This window comes from Myripristis murdjan, chromosome 20 (genome assembly GCF_902150065.1).
Source record: "Myripristis murdjan chromosome 20, fMyrMur1.1, whole genome shotgun sequence".
Taxonomy (NCBI): Eukaryota; Metazoa; Chordata; class Actinopteri; order Holocentriformes; family Holocentridae; genus Myripristis; species Myripristis murdjan.
In genome coordinates, this window is record NC_043999.1 from 20,096,422 (window position 1) to 20,120,248 (window position 23,827).

General features: G+C 43.0%; 2 protein-coding genes across 2 annotated transcripts in view; both read right to left on the reverse strand.

The window, feature by feature from the left end:
* Positions 1 to 15,369, reverse strand: part of kcnh2b (potassium voltage-gated channel, subfamily H (eag-related), member 2b) — a 270,945-nt gene extending 255,576 nt beyond the window's left edge. The window contains exon 1 of the mRNA XM_030079595.1: positions 15,229 to 15,369. The gene's annotated coding sequence lies outside the window, so the exon portion shown is untranslated. The remainder of the gene's footprint in view (positions 1 to 15,228) is intronic.
* Positions 15,370 to 18,900: 3,531 nt separating this feature from the next.
* sspo (SCO-spondin) overlaps positions 18,901 to 23,827 on the reverse strand; it is a 95,846-nt gene continuing 90,919 nt past the window's right edge. The window contains exons 116-117 of the mRNA XM_030079977.1: positions 23,165 to 23,315; positions 18,901 to 19,505 (exon numbers count right to left, since the gene is read on the reverse strand). Coding sequence (XP_029935837.1) covers positions 19,483 to 19,505; positions 23,165 to 23,315 — 174 coding nt within the window. The 3' untranslated portion in view covers positions 18,901 to 19,482. The remainder of the gene's footprint in view (positions 19,506 to 23,164; positions 23,316 to 23,827) is intronic.

The window sequence follows — 23,827 nt, forward strand, 5'->3', positions numbered from 1 at the left end:
TCCCAATCTGAGCTTTTGCTCTAACTGGCCTTCATTAGCGATAACATTCTGGGCAATATGTCGATATTGTATTGATATCATGATATGAGACCAGGGGCTCAGTTTTAATGATCTAAGCCCACGATCTGCACAGCGTGGTGCAAGTGCATTTAAGGTGTGTCTTAGTCTACTTTTGCTATTTAAACGGTGGAAAAAAGGTTGTTGCACCAGGCGTATGGTTCAAATGGGTTGTGCTTGGTCTCTTAATTAATCACGGGTGTGTTTTGGGCAATAAACCAATCAGAGTGCTCTCCCTTTTAAAGCCAAAACATGCTTACAGCTTGGGGGATTGCTATTATGATATAGCTGTTCTGTTATCTGCCTCTACTTGGTCATCGTATCCACATTATTAATGACTGTTAATCAAAAATCTCATTAAAATACCTTATCAGAACAACAGTTATCCATACGATATCACTGTTAAGGTATTTGGTTTAGGAACTTTAACCACCTCCACCTTTCTCAGTTCAGGCTTGGTGGCATCACCGTCCTCTCCTCGTTTTCCCTTATTTTCCCTCTAATGAGTTTCTGAAGCCTGAGAGGAGGGAGCTGGTGGCAAGGCTGATTAAAGACAAGCCACCACCGGGCCCATCGCTAGGGAGGAAAACACCATTTCATATTCCTACTGACACACACATACACACACACACACACACACACACAGATTTATGGAGACATGAGCACGCCTAGCAGGCATGCAACTACACACATGTACAAGCACAACGCACCGCACGCACACACACACACACACCACACCACACACACACACACACAACAAACACACACAAACACACACGCACACAAACACACTCAACACACACAGGGTTTAGAAATACGCATACACACAAACCCACCAACGCAGACTGAATATTCACTAAGACCAGACCTTGGGGGCTCTGCAGTCAGCCAGTATGTGTGTGTGAGTGTGTGTGTGTGTGTGTGTGTGGTGTGTAGGCAGGGAATCTCCCTGAGTACGCTGCGTAGGCGGAGAAGGAGGGAAGCCCATGTGTTAGAAGCACAAGTCAACACACCAGCTTGTGCCTGCTCGCTTTCAGAGACAGAGACCGAAAAGAGAGAGAGAGAGAGAGAGAGAGAGAGAGAGAGAGAGAGAAGAGAGAGAGAGGAGAGAGAGATAAGAGATAAATAGATAGACAGATAGAGAGAGAGTAAAGGAAAAAAGACGGTAGAGGCAAGAGAGAAAAAGAGATGAAGAAGAGAGAAACAGAATGACAGAGAAACAGGAACCAGTGAGAGAGGAGGAAAACATTGATATAGAGGAGAGGAAAGGAGAGGAGAGGAGAGGAAGGAGAGATTTTTTTTGTCTCTACCCACTTTTATTGAGCAATTGCCATGGAAACTGAAGATTTGACACAGACTAAATAATCAAACCACAGACAGCAGAGACTCACGGTAAATTAAGACCCAACGTGAGAGTCTTCATATGTTAAACTCTTAAATGCCAGCCCAGTCCTCTTGGTGTCTGTGAACTTGAACACACTCTCAAAACAAACACTCAAAAATCCACGGTATCATTTCAAGGCATAGCTTAAAATCAGAGCATTAACAACAAATTAGAAACTATTGTATCAATAACAATGCGTTAGTCATCCCAATGAGGTTTGCCCCTTGATTGTCTTAGGCCCGGCTGCATCACAGCCACCAGAGCTCATGCTTCTACTCTTCTTACTTTCAAAGCGCCGTGAAATCCTGACATTAATGACTACGAAACATTTGTGCAGCTGAAAAGTGCATAATCTCAGTTTTATGGCAATGTACAGCACAATGCTATTAAGCTTCCCTATTAAATTATGTACATCTTATCTCCGAAGAATTATGGTATTAATTTTCTATAACATATAATACATTTTAATGTATTTTTTTCTATCTTTTCCCAGTTCACTTTCTTTTGAAACTCGGCCCACTTGTTTCAGTACATAACAGTCAACCAACTAAAAAGTCTGGGCCGAGTATTGGAATGACATTTCAAAGCTGAAATTGAGTGGTACTTGTAACCACAGGCAGTTTGACATGAATGAAGACATGAATAAGTTTTAAACTCTTAAGTAGCGGCTGATGGCTTAATTTGGGCTGCTGGTAGCTCCATTTTGCCAGAAACGGTGATTAATTATTTTAATGCTCGATTGCTGTATGCACAGTCTCTAAAGTGCCGCCCAGCCCCGTGTTATCCACATAGGCCATATATTCACACAGCTCCCTGCGTGTATAGATTTCTTCAAGGGTCAAAATCCAGCACTGAAGCAGCGGGGGTCTGTGTCTTGTTTAAAAGCTCTGCAGAAGTCATTGTAGACGTGGAGCGGTAAACGACGCCTCCCACCAGCTGCCAGCTCACAGGTGGGATACTCCCCGTCTCTGAGTCAGGACCCTCACAAGCAGCCAGTCAGTCAAACTCCGCAAGCCCTCGAAAACAATAATTAAATCAAAACTTTGTCTTGGTTTGCTTGGCTTTGCAAAAACCCTGAAACATTCCCCCCAAAAAGACAATGCCTGCCACAGCACAACATGTCGCTCCCAGCTTTTGTCACATTTTCCCCCATTAGAGACGCCGGCTGGACAGTCTGTTGGCTAGACAGAACCGTGCAGCTCGAGAGGTGCTGATGTCATCAGTGTGAGACAGCTGACAGGAGGACGGGAGGTCCTGTCATGTTTTGACAGGCCAAGCATTTATTTCACTCCTCTTAAAGCTGCTTTTTAAGCAGCTCCCAGCATAGGGGACAAATAAATGCATCATAGTTTCCATGTAAACAGAAGTGTTAACCACTTACCATGGAACATGTTTAGCATTCACTGTGACAAACGATGCATGGCTTTAATACAGTATCTTAACCCACAACGGTCTCATAAGAATTCATTTCACTGTTGCACTTAAAATCTATTTCGTGTTTTGCTCTAGCCCAGTGGTTTCCAATTTGGGTTCTGGGGACCCCCAGGGGTCCTTCAGGAGCTTCGGGTGAGGAAACTGTTCAGATATATTAAAAAAAAAAAGGTGATTATCTTAACATTAGCTTTTAATCTCACCACCTTAAATCTATTTATCAATATTCAGGTATGGCATCTTAATTTCAAACCCAACAGAAACCAAGAGTCCAGAAACATGCAAAGAGTTTGAAAACCCAAGCTCAAGCCATTAAGATGCTTACAAAATGAACTTCACATGTCACATAAACTTCCTGGATGTGGCTTCCTGCACCCCACTGGTGTCAGTTCATTTTGAAAACAGGAAGATGGATAAGATCTAGCAACAGATCTTGATAAGAGCCATGAGGCTCTCTGAAAATGTAAGCTAACATGAGGCTGAAACAACGTGAAGTGGAATATATGTAGAAGGGTGGAACTGGAATTAAATAGTGAATTCCTTGCAAAATATATTGGTTCCTGTGTTGTGCTCTTTTGTTGCAGTCTTGTTTGCTTATGGTAAATATATTACTGTCTCAAAATGAATGTGGTAATGATTAAGGTTTGCCAACTTTTAATCCCACAGGCATAAATGTGGGCTGGCAGAACAACAAGCCTCGAGCATCTAGAAGTGACTTGCCGGCCGTAATCTTGGAGGAGAAATAAATGGACATGGTCGGGAACAATGCCCACACAACGCGGTCCACAGGGCAGCGAAGTCAAAGCCCGAGCTCGGATCCCCTCCTTCCATGCAGCTTGGGATTCAATCATCGACTGTGGCACTTTTCAAGAGTGTACACACTGTGCAGTCCCCACAACAGTCGTTAAGAGTGATAATCCCATAATCACCGCAATCCTTAAGTGGGCTGTTTCGCTCTGAAGTGTCTCGGGGCTACAGTGTGTACAGCGTCTCCCTCTGCCTTAACGAGGTTATGCAGATTTATGCAATGAGGTCTAATCCCCGGACGCAGGGGACTTCCGGGGTCTTTAAGTCGGTTAGCTGGCCTTTTCTACGCCAGCGCATCTCAGGGTGCAGAGGAGGTCACGATGAATGAAGAGAGAGAGAGAGGGGCCGAGCGTAGTGAGAGAGGCCGGATGAGAGAGGTTTGATGAAGTTTTAGAAGTACCCAGAGGGGGGAGAATTGATGAATGGGAGGACGAGAGTGAAAGGGCAGCTGCCAGGATATAAAGCAGTGACAAATAGAGGTACAGCAGAGGGCTGAGAGGAGAAGGACAGAGAAATACAGTGATCTCTAAAGTACTTGGGCGGTCCCAGTTGGCCATGTTTGTCTTCGCACTCTGACATCTTTGGATTTCAAAGGATACCACGGCTTGTGTAGGTAAAAAAAAAAAAAAAAAAGAAAAAAAAAAAAGCAGACACTCCCCTACATTTAAGAGTCCTCTCAGCCGTGATGGCGGAGCAGTGACAAACCTGCAGCACTCTTACACAAAGCGTCCACATTAAAAGGTACCAATTGATTTTGGCAGCTAGAGAAGCCAAAAGATGTCAAAATAGTCAACTTGTAATTTTCCTAGAGGGTAGCAACAGATAAACATCAGCTGGTTTTTTCGTGGCACATTCCTCAGTCCTACTCAGTAATATTCAATTGAACTATTAGAAGGTGTAAACTGAACCAAAAAAAAAAAAACAACACACCATTCAGTATGGTGCAAAAATGAACCGTACAAAACAAACTGTTCAATACACAATGCACCCTTCAAAAGTGCAGTGTTATAAACACATCCACTACATGAAAAAAAAAAATGGATTTTTGCAAAGAAGACAAAATACAGAGAACACTGGAAATGGTGGTGTTTAATTTTCTCCCTAATGTACAAAAACAAAACCAAAATCATGACCCAGAAACCGCAATACAAACTGAGCCGCGGATTTTATTGAAACTGTTACACCCCTATGACTATTGGGTAAGTTATCTATGATGAGAGACAGGCAAAGACATCCACGTCCGGAATCAAGGTCCTTACAAGGTGCTTGACTGTTCAGGGCTACCTGAGGCACGTGGAGCACAACACAGGGATTTAGAGCATGCTCAGTCTTCCTTGTATGCTCTAAATTATAACAGGCTTATGACGTACGTGGACTTGTGACGGAAATATCCCAGCATGAAATTTCTGCAGAGTGAACATTCGAGTCTCCTTTGGTTAGAGCTAACAAGGTGCCTTTGGGCAAGGCAAGCTCCTCAGTACTCAGCAGTAAAAGGACTGTGGCTGTACTTGGCAGCGTCCCATTTGTTATTATCTGTGTTACCATGCAAAAGGTGAAGCACACTGTGGTTGAAAAAGCGCATGTGTGTTAATCCAGCCTAAATCTGGACTTAGAAAAACAGTTGTCAAATTAATTTTCAGTGGTTTTAGAGGCGCAGGGGAGCACTTTTGTCGATTTTTTCGGGCTGTGTAGGTGTCCTCGAAATCCATCATGGATTTGTTTAGTAGACTAACTGCTCAGAGACAGACCCGGCTACAGAGAAATTATCCACAAAGCTGTGCATAAATTATAATTTCTGTTGTTTAAAATCTCCTTAATCATTTGCACCTGTTTGGCTTTTGTTCCATGGCAGATGCTGCACTTTGTTTCCAATCTCGCATCCAGCTAAAGAATAAAAAGCTTGATTGCCTTTGAGTCCTAGAGCCTCACCCTGACAAGACGCTGTTTGTTACACACAAGCTTGTCTCATCTTTTCATCACGCCAGGAAAAAACAGCAGTGGCAGAGATGAAGTGTTTGATGTGTAGTCTTTGGGGCACACGTTTTCATGAAGGCAGCCCCAATTAAAAGCAGAGATGCAGAGGGAGATAACTCTCGCAGAGACGCCTCGACAAGAGTGTGTGTCATGATCTGAGGAAATGTATTTAGAGCTCATCTTTCCCTCAATCACCGCACAGCCTCAAACAATCAGCTCAGTGTTTCGATTGACAGTTTTTCAAAAGCCTTTTTTGATTATGTTAGAAATCATTTTGGTGCTTTTCTGGCTGTCTTCAGCTTTCCATAGTTTAACCTTCCCAGACGGGGTTTGGCATGGCCCTAACTTCATCACAAACAAAAACACGCACCAGAGTTAGAAAGCAAACTTGATCATGATAGAATTACAATGGAACACAATGCGGCTATGGAAATTATGAAAATCAAAGCATTACATAATCATTTGGTGCCTAAGACGTTCCCCCCTCCAACAGGCATATTATAATATATGAGCACAATAATAAACTGAAATTAATTATATTCTCTCTGTGGTGTGCTTTTGTACTAGGCCATACATAACCAGAACATATTGCTTACAATAAGAACTGCAACTAATAATTATTTCATTGTTGATATGTCTATCTTTTTTTTTTTTTATCATCTAGCAATAAAGTGTAACAAATATGGACAAATATGTCTTCAAATTGCCTCCTTAGTCTAACCAGCAGCCAAAAAAACAAAACACAACACATTTGCTTGTTATAGCTGTGTTTTTACTTGATAAATTACTAAATTATCTATTAAACTTTACAGCATTACTGAAAAGCACTGCCCACATCTGAAGATGAGCTGCCGCTGATGAGCAAACTTTAAGTCAGTTACGGGGAACAAATTTGCAGTCCTTGCTACGGTAATTTCCATCTTCAACTAAGCTGCCAACCATGACATCATATATTAAATTAATTATTAATTAATGAAAAAGGCGTAGAATGAAAGGCGTTGAAAAATCAACCATTTGGTATGCATCCTCAATTCAATCCACCAATGAACCAATAGATAGTGTGTAAAAAGGCATGGAACCGGCTAAACTGTGTGTCTGTGTGCTGTTGTTTTGTTGGTTTCTGTCTGTGAAGTGGGATTTGACTATTTAAATTCACCAGCAGCCAGGCGAGCATTAAACTCCTCCCACAAAGACATTTTGATTCCAACACAGACAAGAGAAACCTTGATTTTCATTGGCAAAATCAGCTCAGAATCAGCATTTCAGAAACACATCCCTCCATATGAAAGTCCAGCATTTAACCTAAGCACTGACACCAGTCTCCACCATCATGCAAGGTGAGCCTGCTTTCCCTCTGGCACCACATTTCAGAATACATTCAGTTCTGCAAAACACTTCAGATGGTTGAAATCTGAAAAAAAAAAATGCTTAGCTGAACTTAAATAGCTGAAGAATAATTTTCTGAGACTATTTTTTTTCTATGGACAATGCCCAAACCACAAACAACGACACCATTTTGGAACCATTTTGGGAATCGCAGAACATGGCAGTGTTAATAGGAGCCTGTTAAAAGGAGTTTACACTGAAGAGTCAGACACACACTGTGACATGTGTATTAACCCTGCTGTGCTCTGAAATGACTAAAGAGCTCCAAACTGTCAGTCTGAGTGTAAAATAAGGAATTATAAATACAAAAAAAAATACAAAAAACTGCAACCGTCTGAACAGTTTTGCAGCATTGAATGTGAATGTGTTGAATTATACTGGAAATTTGGAGGCCAGAGGCAAAGCAGGCTCACCCTGCCCAATCGTGGAGAACGGCTTGGTGGTTCGAGGGATCGTCCTGTGACCACAAGGTCACAAGTTTAAATCCTCACAGCAGCTGAAGTGCTCACCCCCGCACGAAGTGTCCTGGATTAACATAATGAACCTGTGTCGTATTCTCTGTTGGAATAATGAGCCGGGCTCAGCTCCGACACAGTAACGTGTCAGAGGTCACGGACTGGCTGTTCTCTCCTGATTTGTGTAAACCAAATAACATCAATCAATTGCAAGTCACCGCCTGAGTTCATGGGACCGGAAGATGTGGGTGGGCAGCACGAATGGGACACACTCTCCCCTCCTACTGCTGAGGTGCCTATGAGCAAGGCAGCTAACCTCGAGCTGCTTAGTGGCATTGTCTACAAACAAAATCCTACGGAGGCTCAGCTCAATAACACGGTTACGTAGAGCAGCACTCTGCCTCAGTGATAAGACAGAAGCCTTGTGAAAACAGTAGGCAAAATAGGCATAGGCAGCGTGTTTGGCTTGGAGGTGGAAAGCTTGGAGTAACACACAAGCACACACACATGCACAAACACACACATACGTACACACAAACAACCTTTTCCTCTCACCACCCCTCAGCAGGTGCCATGTTGCCCAGCTGGATGCATGCCCATCTGAGATGAGAAGGTTAGGTATGGCGGTTAGTGGGCTTCTGTTGGGCACCACAAGGAGGGAGAGGGGGAAAGACAGAGAGAGAGAGAGAGAGAGAGAGAGAGAGAGAACAGGTTGTCAAACAAGACAAAGAGCAGAAAGAGGGAAAGGAGCGAGGAGGGGGAGCGAGGGCAGCAAGAGAGATGTGTTTACAAGCTCCAAGTGTTTGCAAGTGCGTGTGCGTGTTTGTGTGTGTGTGTGTGTGCGCGCTCGTGTCTGCGCATGTGTTCCTACCACGCACTATCGTGTACATGTGGGTGTATGTGTATGCGAGAGAGAAAAAGAGGAAGACAGGATAAGAGACAGAGAGAGAGAGAAAGAGAGAGAGAGAGAATGCGAGCGAGAGACGAATGATTTCACACCAGTAAAGTGCAATCTAGAGGCACTGACTCACTCCTGACTCCAGCACCAGTGTAGCAGTGTTGCTGTGTTTACACCCTCCGAGTGAAGCAGATGGAGCAGAGAAATGATGCTAACCACTGTAGAAGACCCTTCATCCTGCACCTATTCTTTACTAGTCCTGTATAGCCACTATAGAGACCCACCCATCCCGTATTACATCCTTACTCATGTCTAGTGTTTTGAAGACAGCCAACAACTGACTTTACCTCCAATGTGCAGAGAGCATTTGATTCCTGGATTCCTAGCCAGGTTTGACAAGTTTCCTAACATTTGATATGGCAGGATTTTCTAAACAGCTCCTCTTTGGGGTGGAGCAACCATGCAGCAAGCATGGAAGACACGTAGGTAGCTACATTTGCATTGTATTTTCAGAATATGAGTAAAAACACCACTGGCAACGCATGAGTAGATTCAGAAATCCAACCAGCACAAGTGAGCAGTTCAAGTGTCATGTGGCATACTGCACATGTGTGTGTTTGTGTGTACAGTTTACATTTGCATCCACACTGCAGCAGCTCCATGCCTTTTCAGAGAAAGCATCTCTCTCTCCCTCTGCGCTTGACAACATCAAGGCTCTCTGCCTTATGCAACTCGGAGCCGGGCTCATCAAAGCACGAGGAAGCGCAGACACATCAAGCTGCTAAACGCTCAGGTGGAAGACCTGCTGTGGCAAGCAGGTGACTGGAGAGGGCTCCATGTGCCTGTTTCACTCAACTATTAAACTTTCATCAGCGTCACTCCCGCTGATTGCAAAGATCTGTGTTCATGTCAGAGATGTGTTCCAGGCACTGAAATATATGGGAAGATATGGCAGATAGACACTTGATAATGACACTCTGCCTCAAAGCCATCTTTCCCCTGATTCCTATGCTGTGCGACAGCTGAACATTTACCGGTGTCTGTCACTGTCAGAAACAAAAGAGGAGCTTACACTGAGTGTGCAACTTTATTAACAATTAAAAGGAAAAAATGGAAAAGGTGATTATGACCTTTCCTATATGGTTTCCTAAATATGGGTAACTAGGTAATCAAATTCCTACAACATTTGACTCTTAAAGTGCCATTAAAATCCCATTTATTGTCAATGGTGACTCCAGACAGTGCACATGGACCAAAAGACGATGGGGCAAAAATGTCTTGCAAAATATGTATCAGCACAGCCATTTATTACTTCTTGACACAGTATAAGAATACACGTCAAAGCACTCTTTGCATCTCCAAGCACTTTAGCCAATGATGCTCCTTAAATCAGCATTTCTTCACATGCAGTTGATCACATGGTAAGTAAGCGTACATGCATATTTAGCAGCACAGCATTAATATAACACAATGTTATATTAATGAGCAGGGGGTGTAGCTAGTGAGTGCAGTCCTGATTTATCATGATTACATCTCTATCAAGGCAGCTATGCATATAAGTATAAGGAAGATCACCGGCTAAAATACCTGAAGACGTGATGAAAAAAGGCAAAAGTGCTGCTTCAAAATGCAATTTCATATCATGTTATGAGGTAATAAATGGCTGTGCTGACAAATATTTTACGGGGCAGTTTTTGCCGCCTTCAGCCTTCCTCTCAGTGTATCATGTGTCTGATTACAGTCTTGGTTGTGAGAGTTATTCATGTTCACAACTGGTAACGAGGCTGTCCAAACACTTCTTAATATGATTAATCTGCATTTGCTGGAGATCTGCAGTTGGAGTTAATTCAAATGCACAGCACACTGATTCTGAAGTGGGTTATGAAGTGTGCAAAAGTAGTTAGCCAAGTTCCGAAGCCCGGGGTCAGAGAAAAAACTTTGGACATGACTGAGCAAAATGTGATCCCCAGAGCAATTCAGGAACCTGCATCCAAACTCTGACCTGCACTTCCTGGGTTAGGGCGAAGGTTAATCCTCATCTACCAAACAGGCTGCCGCTATCTGCCTGTTCAGTACAGCAGCGCCTGACTCAGCCATGAAGTGACTATTTTCTTGTTACTCTCCTGTGTAAGCGTATTGTACAGTATGTATCCTGCTGGCTCAATGTGTGTGTGTGTGCGTGTGTGCGTGTGTATGGGGAAGGTTTGGGGTGGGGTGGGGTGGGGGGTGGGGGCAGTTGCCACGGTGATGGAGTGTTTGTACTTTGGCTGCAGAATGGTAACGTCCTCCCTGGAGGACAGTGGCTCCAAGGCTTGCAATTGGACAAAGTCTTCTCTAAGGAGCTCCAAAAAGGCAATAACAGCAACCTAAAGGCGGCTGGTAAACATAAAGGCAGGTTGAAATGGTGTTACAGTCGGGGTCAAATGTTTCAAACTGTCAGTCCTTGTGGATTCTGATTCATTTTTCAGATAGAAAGAAGCAGAGTACTAGATCACAGCCCGGTGCGCAGAGAGAGTTACAGACGCAGATCACAGTACAGTAAACAGGGAAGGTTACGGACACCGTGAATCACAATACAGTAAACATGGAGGGCTGTCAGGTGGAGGATCGCGGTGCAGAAAACGCTGTAGCTGGAAACCAGACACCAGCCGAGATCAGAGGGAGAATTTCCACGAGCGTGACAAGTGGTTGCAGTGCTGACTGTATTGGTCTTATTTCTTGTTGTTTGCTATAAGGTGAAATCCACTATAATCAAAAGGACCACACCGATAATTTTGAATGTTTGCCATGTTCACTACAATTCATCCACATTTTTCACTGCATCAAACAAATTTCTGCAAATCATGCAGGCATACTAGATTTCACAACATATAATAAAATCCCTTGATTTTCAAATTTGGATGTTTGGTTAAAACACCTGCTGAAAGTTCATTTTCATATCATAGTGGAATGAATGGAAACCAATAGCTGGATACAAAAAACTGCTTACAAACATTAAGTATATACATTTTGTAGATATTAAACTAAATGTGCGAAACCACTGGTATGGTCCTTGAAGTTGTATTTTGCTCCACATATCAGTACTCAGTGGAAATACTGATGGATGGTCTTTGGTAGCTTTGCTAATAGTCCAATAACAATCTGGATGATGTTGTTGAGGTATCTGTATTGGATTTTATAAAGCTGTCCTTATTGAATTATCAAGTTGTGGGGTAAGCAGGGTCCATGTCTGCCCATTGATTCTGCCCCCAACAGACAATATCAATAAATCTCTATGCACAGCAACCTTGACCTCTTGTGTGTTTACTGTATGTCTAACGATTCAATCAACAACTGAGCTATGTAGCACGGAAGATCGATAAGAGTTTATTAATATATATGCTTACAATGCAAGATATTCAAAGAGGTTAACTAACTTTATTTTCAGTGTGAAAATTTGTCTACAAATTTATCAACAAAGACTTTTTACCCTGTGCTATTAATTGAATTTGTTGTGTTTGTATTTGATTTTAGACCAGGGATTCAAAATGACACCCATACCCATTTCACATTTGGCATCAGTGTGCTTCTTGTATTTGGATGGTGTCAAGATAAAACTTTTTACAGCATTAAAACAATGACACTGCACCTCGTCTGGCTTTTTCTCCATCCACAAGTTTGATAACTGTTGCCATCTCAGTTAACCTTTGATCTATCAAACCCAATTAGTGATGTCACTGAAGACATTTTTCATAAGCTGTCAGAGGGAAAAATCAAACAAGACTTGCAGAATGCACACCCAGAACAAGGAGCAAATTAACAACCAAAAGTACATGCAAAGTGAAAAAGATAATCTTCTTCACTTTGAAAGGCAAATACCTTCTATGACATCATTGCAACACTCATCAAAGTTTCAACCCCTAAGACAGCACTGCAGCAACAAAGTTTTCTGCTAGTGGTGACTAAATCTTTAATGTGGTCAAAACGGTCTCTCCAGTGACGGGACCTTAAATGTGTTTTCAAGACCCTTATAACATTATAACTGAAATTTATATGTTTTCAATCTATCAAACTACAGTCGACCCTCCCATTCACATACACATGTAATCACATAAAGGGGTCCAAGTTGACAATTTCTTCCTTCCACATGAAACTCGTTTTTTTTTTTTTTTTTTTTTTTTTTTTTTTTTTTAAGGTATAAGGGGTTTTACACCTCTAGAAGGTCTCTTGATTGATGATTGATCAAAGTTCAATCGTCTTTGGTTCCCCATGATCCCATTATGCTGTACATAATCAAACGTCAAACGAATGGAGGAACATTTGTACCATACTGTGGACATTACAGGGAAAATTACACCAGGTTTAGTTTACTCTATGGATAACATGAGAGGTGTGGGGTAAGTTTCAGTGATCTGGGGCAGTGTGTTCACAGTCTGAGTTAGGACTCTAAGGTAGGTCACGACAAGACTTAAGTGGGTCCACAAATTATTGAGTCAGGTCCTGAAGTTATTTTGATGAAATAATTACTTGGGAAGTACATGGCCGAATTCCTGCATCCTTTCTGAAGCAGGATCAACCTGGAGGCCTCAGAGATGATTGTCCGAGACAGCTGCTTAGCTTCGGCTGCTGTCCGCTGAGGTTTTGTGAAACTCATTACAGAGCTCCTCTTCCATGTCCAACACTCCATAGCCAGAACCTCTCTGGTACATCTGACACTACGGCCATCTCATCATCACCATCTGCTTGATTGATTTAGTCTGACCTAAGCACACAACAATCGGTTCTGGGTCAACAAGGAGAATTATTTGGAAAATACGGGTCATTAAAACATTTGTAAGCCCTGATGTGAGACGATATAGTACCCGAGCCTCAGCTGTACATCATCCTGTGCTCAGCAGTGCTTCCCTCAGGAATAATTCTGCACAAGGACACGTTTCCCATTGCACACTGAAAGGATGCCAATCCCAGCACTTGTAGCTGCTCTAAAAAAAAAAAAAAAAAACATTTCATATATGGACGCAGTGAACGAATCTGCAACGTTTCAGTGAGCACTTGAATGCGCTCACCTTTGCAGAGTTAGCCACGCTTATCAGGATGGAAAAATATGTATACTGCAGGATTAATGTCATCTACCCCAGTTCCAAGTCAATTATTCAACCCCACTGAATTCCTGTGGAGCCTCTTTTTCAGCACCTTGTGTTAGTTAATGTCAGGAAGCTGGTTGTTTTCTGCACCAAACCCACCCACGTAACGCCTTATTTGAGGCTCTGAACCCATGCTGCCACCGTGACTCTTTTGTTACGAACACAGCAAGACTCCACTTGCAGCTCCCAGGCATTCTTGTGAACTGCTCAGCCCAGGAGCATATGACAAATTGTGGAGGCAAGCACCGTGTTTGTCATGAGAGACTAACATCTCGTAGGCCTTGGGAAAGGCTTACCTCAGGAGTTAGTATGATTCAAGTCTTAAGTGAGGGGTTGTGAATGTCTTTTTTTCCCTGAGTGGAATAAGTTGAGTCAAATGGGACCATCATCGGGCCAGAGTTATATAAGACTATCATATTTCACCCCAGCTCATATCTACATCTTTATCATATCAGCGCCTGAGGGGAATAATCAAAGTCAGGGTTCACTAAAAGCTGTAATTACTGTAAGCTGAGTTTAAGATGCCGGATGCAACGGCTTGACTTGCAAAAGTTGGGAGCATCGTCAAGCTCTAGTATCCTCCATTTTTCTTTCACCATTGCCATCACCTTCAGCATCACCATCTTCATCAGCCATGTGGTGAATTTCCGTAGGGACTGTGCTGATGCGGCTGCTGTGCCACGTTTAAAGTCTAGTCACACACTGAAGGATGGAAAATAACATGAACGATTTGCATCACAGATAACACTGCTGCAGGGAATTGAGGACAAATGAAGCCTATGTATTTTGAGCACATATTCATTTTAGTTTCCAAGTGTCCAAAACTTTAAGCTTGAAAATTCATTTTATGTAGCCACATCATCTGAGTCAAAGATAATAAGACATGCCACAAGAGCATCAGACTGTATCCCATCTGGTATTAGATTGCTGTTTCTGTCCAAATCAGTCAGGACAGAAGAAGCCTGGGAAGACACTTCATCTCAGGGTGATGTTGAAGCGTTAAAGGATTTGGAAAAACAGAAAAAACTGACTGATCCATTATAATAAACAGTTTCTTGTTAGATTTTAAATATGACACACTTATCGGGGCTGCTTGTATTATTCTTAGAAAGGTACATCCTACATTGTGCTATAACTGTGCATTGTTTTAAGAAGTGACATAATTTATCTTCCTCTAGGGAAACACTCAGATGGGCTCAGAGCCACAAGGAAAGAAAAAATCATTACAAATCCACAATTTTGCCTGGCTGTCATTCACAGGCTGCTCACCTAAAGGCAGTTTATTCACCTGTTTAGACAAATGCCAATATGAGGGTAAGAAAAAAACAAACAAACAGTAATTGGCATCAAACTGATTTAAGTTTTGTGGATGTTAGGAGGAAAATATGAACGATCTTGCCCTTGTTTTTCGTAGAGTATATTTAGTCATACAGCAGTTTACTCAACTTTTTACCAAACACGTTATCATTGTGTATAACGTTATCGCACACTCTGTGGTCAACCTATTAACCACGCATCACCAAACGTCATTAGTGGACTCATTATGGAAACAAATGTCAATTGAAAGTAGACTTCATGAGGATGCCATTTGCAAACAGCGCGCTTTTGTGTCAACAAATCAATTATTAACAGTGGGCCTTGATGAAAGGAAGAGATGGCGCACACATAAATTATCATGCAAAGGAAGCGGGGAGAATACATCAATGGTCTTACTTTGACTGTCGAATTCCTGATGATGGTGTCCAGGAAGGGTTTCTGTGGGGCCACGTGGCCCCTCCGGACCGGCATCTTTGCTGTGCGGTCTCTTTGACTTCTTAAGACTTTTTAGACTTGTGTATGTCCACCCGACGCTGCGTCTTCAGTCCCCGCAGCCGAGCGCACAACGCTCACTGCGCTCCTATCATGGAGACTGAACACTCTGCAGGCTGCCACAGTAATCCCGGGGCCAAACTTCTTCCAAGTTGATCACTCCAAGCGATGTTACTGGTGGGTCTCCAGGAGAAAGAGAGGCAGAGGAGTGTTCTGGAAAGGAGGCGCTACTGTACGCACAGCAGCTATGGGTCGTTTCCAGTCTCCGTTTTGTTTCCAGGGTGAGGGAGCGAAGGTGTCTGTTTCTGTCCCCCCGCGGGGGAGGAGCTGTCAATGGGATTTCCTCTTGGTCTCAGGCTCGGAGGACACGGCAGAGCTTCTCATCCTGCGCTACAGCCCGCTCCGCTGAGCGGACTGGGCGAGCTTGCCGACGATCCTCGTTGGAGCCATAGTTGGGCGCTGAGCTGCGCGTTTTTTTTTTCTTTCTTTCTTTTTTTTAATATTTCTCTCTCATTCCACCTCCTTCTCTTCCTCGTGAAGGTTTTTATATTTGTCTGGAGATAAAAGAAGAGAATTGTGATGGAAAAGAAAACAGGAGAGCGCAGATCTGCAGCCTGCGCCGTCCTAGGTCGATGTTTTTGGAGGTGTTTTCGGTCTCTCTCCTCCTCCTCCTCTCTGTGCGCTCTGCCGGATGACTTCAGCTCCCCGGCGTCTGGCTGCGCCTCTTTTAACCCTTTGCTCACGGCAGCGGAACTGCTCTCACTTTTGATGATGTGAAAAGTGGAAGCAACATCAGCACCCATTCAGCATATTCTCTAATGATGCAAAAATATATAGTTTAAAATACACATGTGGTTCCATAACGGGATCCGGGGCTAGCAGGGGTAATTCCAGCAGAGGGTCCCTCAACAAACATGGCTCTCATCTCATTATCAGTTTCACTTGAAATTATCCAAATTAGCATACGACGCATAAGAATACGGAGCAGAGGCTGCAGCTTCTTCTCCAAAAAAGCATCTTCTCAGGTGGCTTCTGCACAAACCCTGAGGCGATCACGTTGGAGGTGTGTGATTCAAACATGTCAAGCTGGGGGTCTTTCACATAAAAAGCTTGCGAACACCTAAATTAGACCATGCACGTTGCTGTCTTCCGGCTGGTAATGCCACTTGCAGTGTGTTAACAGACAGAACAGGAACATGCAGTGTACACCTCAGGCTTATCAGACAGCTGCTCTGCTCTGATCAGGATGGCTGCGGCTAAACGGTTTGGCGTTACAGGTGTGGAGCCTTATCTGTTCTCCTATAGGATCCTGCTGAATCGACGTTCACGCCCTATCGCCTGGTTTATTTTGTGCTACAAAAGCATATAAATTGACATGTACCTACTCTGAGGTGAAGCCTTGCCCGCCCGCTGAGAGCAGGGTTGTGGCTGAGTGGGTGAACATCACGTTAACGTGGTGAGAAAGTGTGCCAGGCGCTGCTTTGTTGTGTTTCAGGGTTGGATGGGGATTCCCACACAGATTGATTGTTCAGCTACGTCACACCGGCGGGGTTCCCCCCTTCCGTCATGGCCAGGATGCTGCCTTCAAGTACTGTCGGAAATACTGAGAGTCAGGCGCAAGGGAGCGGCTGGAAATGGTACTGTAATCTGGATGGACGGTCTTGCGTATTCTTTCTCGAGCATTTGTAATAATAAAATAAGGAGTGCTTAGTGTTGCAAAACTGGATGAATTCATGAATAATAAATAAATAAAAATACTGCAAGTAGCCTATAGGGATATAAGTAAGACAGTGCTCGCAGCTGGTTTGGAATACCAGATTGCCAGATTTTTTTTTTTTTAATAGCCTACAATAATTAATTGATGGCAATTAATTGTACACTGCAGTTCAGATTAATAGCAGATTATGAAATGGACTGTAAAATAGGCCTAATGGCTACACTGGACAAAACAATCATCAAGTCAACATAGTGAGAAACAGAGTCAAAGGCCTTGCCAGCATTTGACAAAAGGTGAGCAGTGATACACAACACTCTGCTCTCCTGTGTGCCTCAACTTGCTCCTTGTTAAACAGACTACGATTTTCTGACAGAAATAACAAAGGGGACCAAGTATAAATGTAGTTTTAATAGCTGTTGTTTTGTTTAGGAAGTCAGAATGAAGAAGATAAAAAAAAAAAAAAAATCCCTCAGCCATGTTATTGATGTTTTAATCCATTATCCAAACATATAGGAATAACTGAGATTGTTAGTCTCATTGTCTCCCCATTCTTAAACGTCACACCCTCAGTATCATACAGTTTCTCCATTTTAATTCATATTGAAACACGCATGTATGCTTAATAAGGAGTTGTGTTTTTCCGACAGTACTTTAAGGCAGCAGTTGGCATACGATAAAATGCGCTGCCCTATTAATACTGCCAACCCTCCGCTGTTTCCGGGGAATCTTTTTTTTTTAATCACTTACACCCAGATTTTCGTTAGTTTCCTCGACCCACAAGAAGAAAATCTTGTTTTCTCTCAGAGTTTTGTCGGATACATCACATCACAGCGTGATTTGGGTGACGCATCGATCCCTGTGCGCCTCGTAGCATCAGTTTTAGCTCCATCGATCATGTGTAAGGACCTTTTTGGATGTGGTGTGAATGGCAGCATGGCGCTCGGAGGAGGCCCAACAACTATCGATCAAAACAGACTTTTTCTCGTGATTAAAAAATGAACTAGATGCTTATTAATGCCTTACAGTATTCAGTACAGCGGTGGAAACAGAGGAGGCGTGCCGCTCAGCCTCCCCTCTCAACTCCCTTATTTAGTCAGGAAGAGAGAGAGGGAGGAGGAGGAGAGGAAGGAGAAAGGAGAGGTGGAAACGAGGGGAGAGGAGGAAAACAGAGGAGGGAAAAAGAAGGGAAGAGAGGGGAAGGCGAAAAGAGGAGAGTGTGAGGATGAGATGAAGGTGGAAAAGGAGGAGAAAAGGGAAGAGGAGAGCGAAAGGAGAAGAGACAGACACTGTCCTGTCCTGGGAGCGCACTTCCTTTGACAGATCCCAGCCTGACACACTCTACCTTGCTTAGACACACACAGTTTCTAAGCACTGTGTCTGAGTGACACACACATGCATGCACACACACACACACACACACACACACACACAGGAAAGGAGAGAGGGAGAGGATTATATTTAGCTTAAGATGGAATTCTTAATGCATTTTCACCATGCTGAATAAATGACTGAATAAAGGAATCAAGTTAAAACGCTACAGGCTTCACTTCACTCTGACACGTCTATTAAACGGTACAGCTGTTTGTGATCAAAGAGAAAGAAATGCATCTCTGACTATTAAAAATCTGACATGTGGGGAAAAAAATCACTTTCCTGCAGCAACACCACTCTCTCAATTTTGCCTTTTTTCTGACCGCGGCTGCTGTACCACCCAGAAGACTGTGGTCTGTTGTGTGAGTGTGACAAACCTGAAATGAGGAACAAGGCAGTGCTGGAAAAAAAAGAGGAGACACACAGCACATAGCAAATACATAGTTTAAAAAAAAAAAAACAAGCTGAAAAATTCCTCAATGTGTGCAACATGTTTATTGACCAATCCACTGGAACTGCATGTACTGCAACGTGAATGCATGAAACATCTAACCAGCTCACTTTAACACTGAAGATTTGCTTTTAAAGACATATAGTTTTTCTTTAGAACATAGTTACAGTATTTTCACTCAAAATGTAATAGGTCTTATTTGGATTGTATAGGTCCTGCTATGTTTTTTTATTTTTATAAACATACAAAAGAAAAAGGCTGTACAGGCTGAAGAACAGGAGAGTTTCAGAAGAGGAACTCTATAATGAACAGTAGCATCCAGTCATATGATGACTAAGGACTACAGAACAATGTGTACATCATAACAGGGGCTGCGGACTCCTCGTTCATCTCTCCGCTTGTCCATCTCCGCCCCGGACTTTCCATCTGTCCGTCCCAGAATCCTCTGTGCATCTCGCAGCCAGCTGTCAGTGTGACGCTCTCGCTCGCTTTGGCTTTCTCACTCCTATCCTGCTCTCTCACTCTCTCACGTGCACACACACTGTGACTCGAACACACACGCACACACTCACATTCGCACGTATACACACAGGCGCACACACACACACGAGGAACAGGCTCAGCGTCTGGACAGGTCACCTCCTGTGAACGGAGAGAATCCCAAACACACCGCAGAGAAACAGAGTGAGACTGACCCTCTCTGTCATTTTCTAGAATAACAACACACTAGAGGCCGATGCATCAAAATGAGCAGTGTTTCCTCCGCCAGACACTAAAGATAGAGGAGGAGCGCGTCACTGAAGGAATGTATCCCTGCAGCACGTGTGCGAGTGTGTGAGTAAAGGGAGAGGGGTGTCATGTTGCATTCATGCGCCGGTCAGATAAGTTTTTCTCGAGTTGTTAAGCTCGATACCCGACCTCCGTGCACTCTTGTGCATTTTGAAATAAACCCAAATGTGGAGATGCTAAGTGCTAAGTATAGTGTGTGGCCTGCGGTTTAGATTTATTCTGACAGTTGAATGTCTGGGATCCCATTATTAGAGGCAACAGGTGCATGCCAGTCGTGTTCAGCGTCAAATTTTGGAAGATGAATTACACGGAGCATAGCCAGAATTGTTTCTTGCATCAACAGACAGTGCAGTGTTGTTGTCACCATTGCTTCCTTGTATTCAGCGTCTAATTTGGGGGGACATTTAAAGGACCATACCAGCGGCTTTGCATGTTTCGTGTAAAATCTCCAAAATGCACACACTTCACGTTTCCGCTAATCTTTTCCCCAAGCAAGCAGTCGCATTTTACAACTCGGATATCATTTTTCCTCCCTTTTACCCAGCCATCGATTTCTATTCATTCCACTACGACATGAAAATGCACGTCAGGCTTTCTTCACACCAGTACTCCATCACCGCAATAAAGTCGTGCACATTAGTTTCCCTAAAAGCGGCAGCACTGATGTGTTTTCATGACTTGAAATTAGGTGGAGTGAAACGGTCCCTCCACCCGGGAAAATAGTCCCTGGGCAAACGTATGCATTCCACAGCCACTTGACTGTCCTGTGGTTGATGAAAGGGGATGACTTTGTTAGCCGCAGAAAATAATAAGTTGGGAGTTTCAACCAAAAATTCCTATTTGAAAATCTATTTGAAAAAAAAAAAAGGATTTTGATAATATGTTGTGAAATCTTTAATAATACGTGTCCATGATTTGCAAAATGTCTTTGTTGCGATGTAAACTGTGGATCAACTGTAGTGAATGGAATAAACATTCAAAATCACCAGTATGGTCCTTTAAGTGTGTACTTCCTGTGGGAAAGTCATACTAAGTGATAATCCCAACAGCACAGGAATGAACCACAGAGAATTGTAACCCTATTTTGCTCATGCGCATGCGCATGAGTGTAATGTGTGTGAGTAAAGAACAGCACTAATCACATTGATTAATGAGAAAATTGCTAATTGTACCAAATATGTGTGACTGTGCGTGTGTGTGTGTGTGTGTGTGTGTTTAAGCATGGCTGCGTACGATAGGAGATTGATGGCCGAAACAAGCACATCAGTCAGATGCGATGTCCGCTGGAGTGCGGGAGCGGGAGGGGAATATGAGCTGCGAGTTGTTCTGTGTCGTATGTGGCTACATCCAATTAACTAACACAATCAGCCATGTTGATGAATGGATTAGCACGTAATTGCTTCAGAGGTGGGATCCCTGATTGAATTATTCATGGCGGGCAAAAGCAAACGTACGGCTCGCAAAGATTAAATGCATGTGGGTGCAAGTCTGGGAACATGTATGTTTACGTCTGTAGGCATGAACAAGTGTGTGTGTGTGTGTGTGCCTGTTTCTGTGAGTCTTGCATGTTAACCTAGCATTAATGCAAAGTGACTAAGACAGAGAAACTGTACCGGGGAGGGGAACAGATAGACATGATGGCTGGGTGTTATAGCCACTTGGACAGAATGATAAACAGCATGACAGGCAGCATGACAGACAGCATGAGTGCTAGCACAGTTTGTGTGTGTGTGTGTGTGTGTGTGTGTGTGTGTGTGTGTGTGTGTGTGTGTGTGTGAGTGAGACAGACAATCTGCGTCCCTTTCAGTCACAGTTTGGGTGTTTTGTGTGTGAGGCATGTTTTTGCAAGGGCTCTAAATGCAATCAGACTTGATGTGTGGGTGTGTGTGTATGTGTGTGTGTGTGTGTACAAGTGAAGAAGAGTGAGAGAGCAAATGCAGCCTGTTTGATCCTGTGAGTATCTGCACACAAAGGCATGAATTTGTTGTCTTTAAGTGAATGAATATAAGTTGTGTGTGTTTATACTGGTGACATATATAATGTCAATTCAAAAACTGACTGTGGTCCATTTGTGTGTGTGTGTGTGTGTGTGTGTGTGTGTGTGTGTGTGTGTGTGTATGGCATCAGTGGGTGTGCTGATTCCCAGTTTCCTGCTCTGGCCTTGACCTTAAATTCCCTGGATTTTCCTGGACTTTCCATAACCTTTTCCCTGCACTTTTCCCTGATGTAAACATGTTCTCCTCTTACTGATGGGTTTGTTGGACAAAAAAAACTGCAAACCAACAACTTGCATGAGTATGTGAACAAAGTTGTAAAACACGTTCTGCCACATTCCTGTGTGTAAAATACCGTGATCCCGCCCGGTCTCCTCTCTTTGGAATACACCTTTTTCTAAACTCTGCGATATTCCAAAAATGACACACCTGACAAGAAACTGGGAGCGTATCTCAAAGTTATGATTGTTAACAAAACCTAACAAAAAAATGACAACTAGGTGTGAAAAAACATTTTTAACTGAAATAAAAAAAGAGGCCTAAACAAAAACGATTTACAAAACGAACAAAAATAAACTAAAATTACAGAGAAAATGTCTTCAGTTTTCATCTTTGTCATTTTATTTCATACAAAGGCCTAGTATTTTGGATGAGTATGAAAGTTATCTTTCAGCTTTTTAACTGGGGCAGTTTTACGCAGCAGATGGCTAATATCCTTCTGTCGGCGCAGGCGGACAAGCAAGCACCTTGAGATTACTTTGGATCTGACGGTGTCTCAGATAAGAGCTCGTGAGAATTTCCCTGATTGGGATCAATAAAGTATATCTATCTATCTATCTATCTATCCATCTATCTATGTCCTGCAGTGGAAGGTGATAAAAACTGTGGAATCCCACAAAAACTAAAAGTCCAGCTTGTTTCAGGGAACTACAGAACTCTGAGCTTTTGGGATTGGACGTCATGAGTGGAAGGGTTTCCAGAATGTTCTCCCAGTACTGATTAGTTCAAAATGATTTGTTTGTTCATTTTTACCCAGCACAAACAGAATTACACACATTTTTGCACTTGAGGCTGCATCTTGTGTTGACAGTTTACATATTTGTGCCCATATCTACACTTACTCTTGTTGTTGTTGTTGTTGTTGTTGTTGACACAAAAACACTGACTGACAAATGCCATTTATAGACTGATCATCTGTTTTTTTTTAAATGATGTGATTATTATTATAATTGTTGAGTTTTTATTGCACACTATTTTCTAAAACTAACACTGGAACTAGTAAAAACTAAGCAAAATCAAATAAAAATAAAAACTAATGAAAAATGCAAAACTATAATTACCTTGGTGTGTATACTGTCCATGTGCAGCGTGGAGGCAATTAGGCAAATAAACACTGTTATACGTGTGTTTGTGTGCTCAGGTTTGCATGTAAACACCTGGATGTTTGAGTGACGTGCAGCCCTGTGAGTCACCTACACACACACACACACACACACACACACAGAAATACACACCCACCTTGGCAGCTGGTGCACTCGCAGCTATGAATGACGGGCAGGACGACGGGCTCAGTCTCTCCGCTCTCACACCGGAGGCTGAGGAAGCGGACCGGGTTGTCGGGGTCCAGACGGTAACTACAGCACTCACACACCGACTGGAGGTAAGGCTCCTGATGGAGGGAGGGGAGCGGGAGAGAGAGGGAGGTGATGAAAGGAGAGAATAGAGGAGGAGTGCAGAAGAGAAGAGGCAATTAGGAGATGGGAATAAGGTGGAGAGCCAGGGTGAAATCAGATGAGAGCGAGGTTGTGAGAGGGGAGCACGCCAGAGGAAGAGGAGAGAGAGGAGAGAGAAACGGAGAGAACGAGTTGACAGAGAGCATGGGAAAGCCAGAGAGCAAAAAAAGAAGAAAAAAAAAACAGAGAGAGAGAGAGAAAGAGACAAGAAAAGGCAAGGAGGAGGAGGAGGTGAGAGCGTGTCAGCTGGAAAAATACAGAATCAGAAACTCTTACATATTGCTGTATATAGAGTTCTCGAAATATGCATTAAAGACCTAAAGGAGCTCACATGAAGTGTAAAAACATACAATTATATTCATATACGTTAAACACAAATAGAACTGCCATTTGTGCATCGAAAAAGATACCATCACATCAGGACATAACACGTTTTCTTCTAAAATGA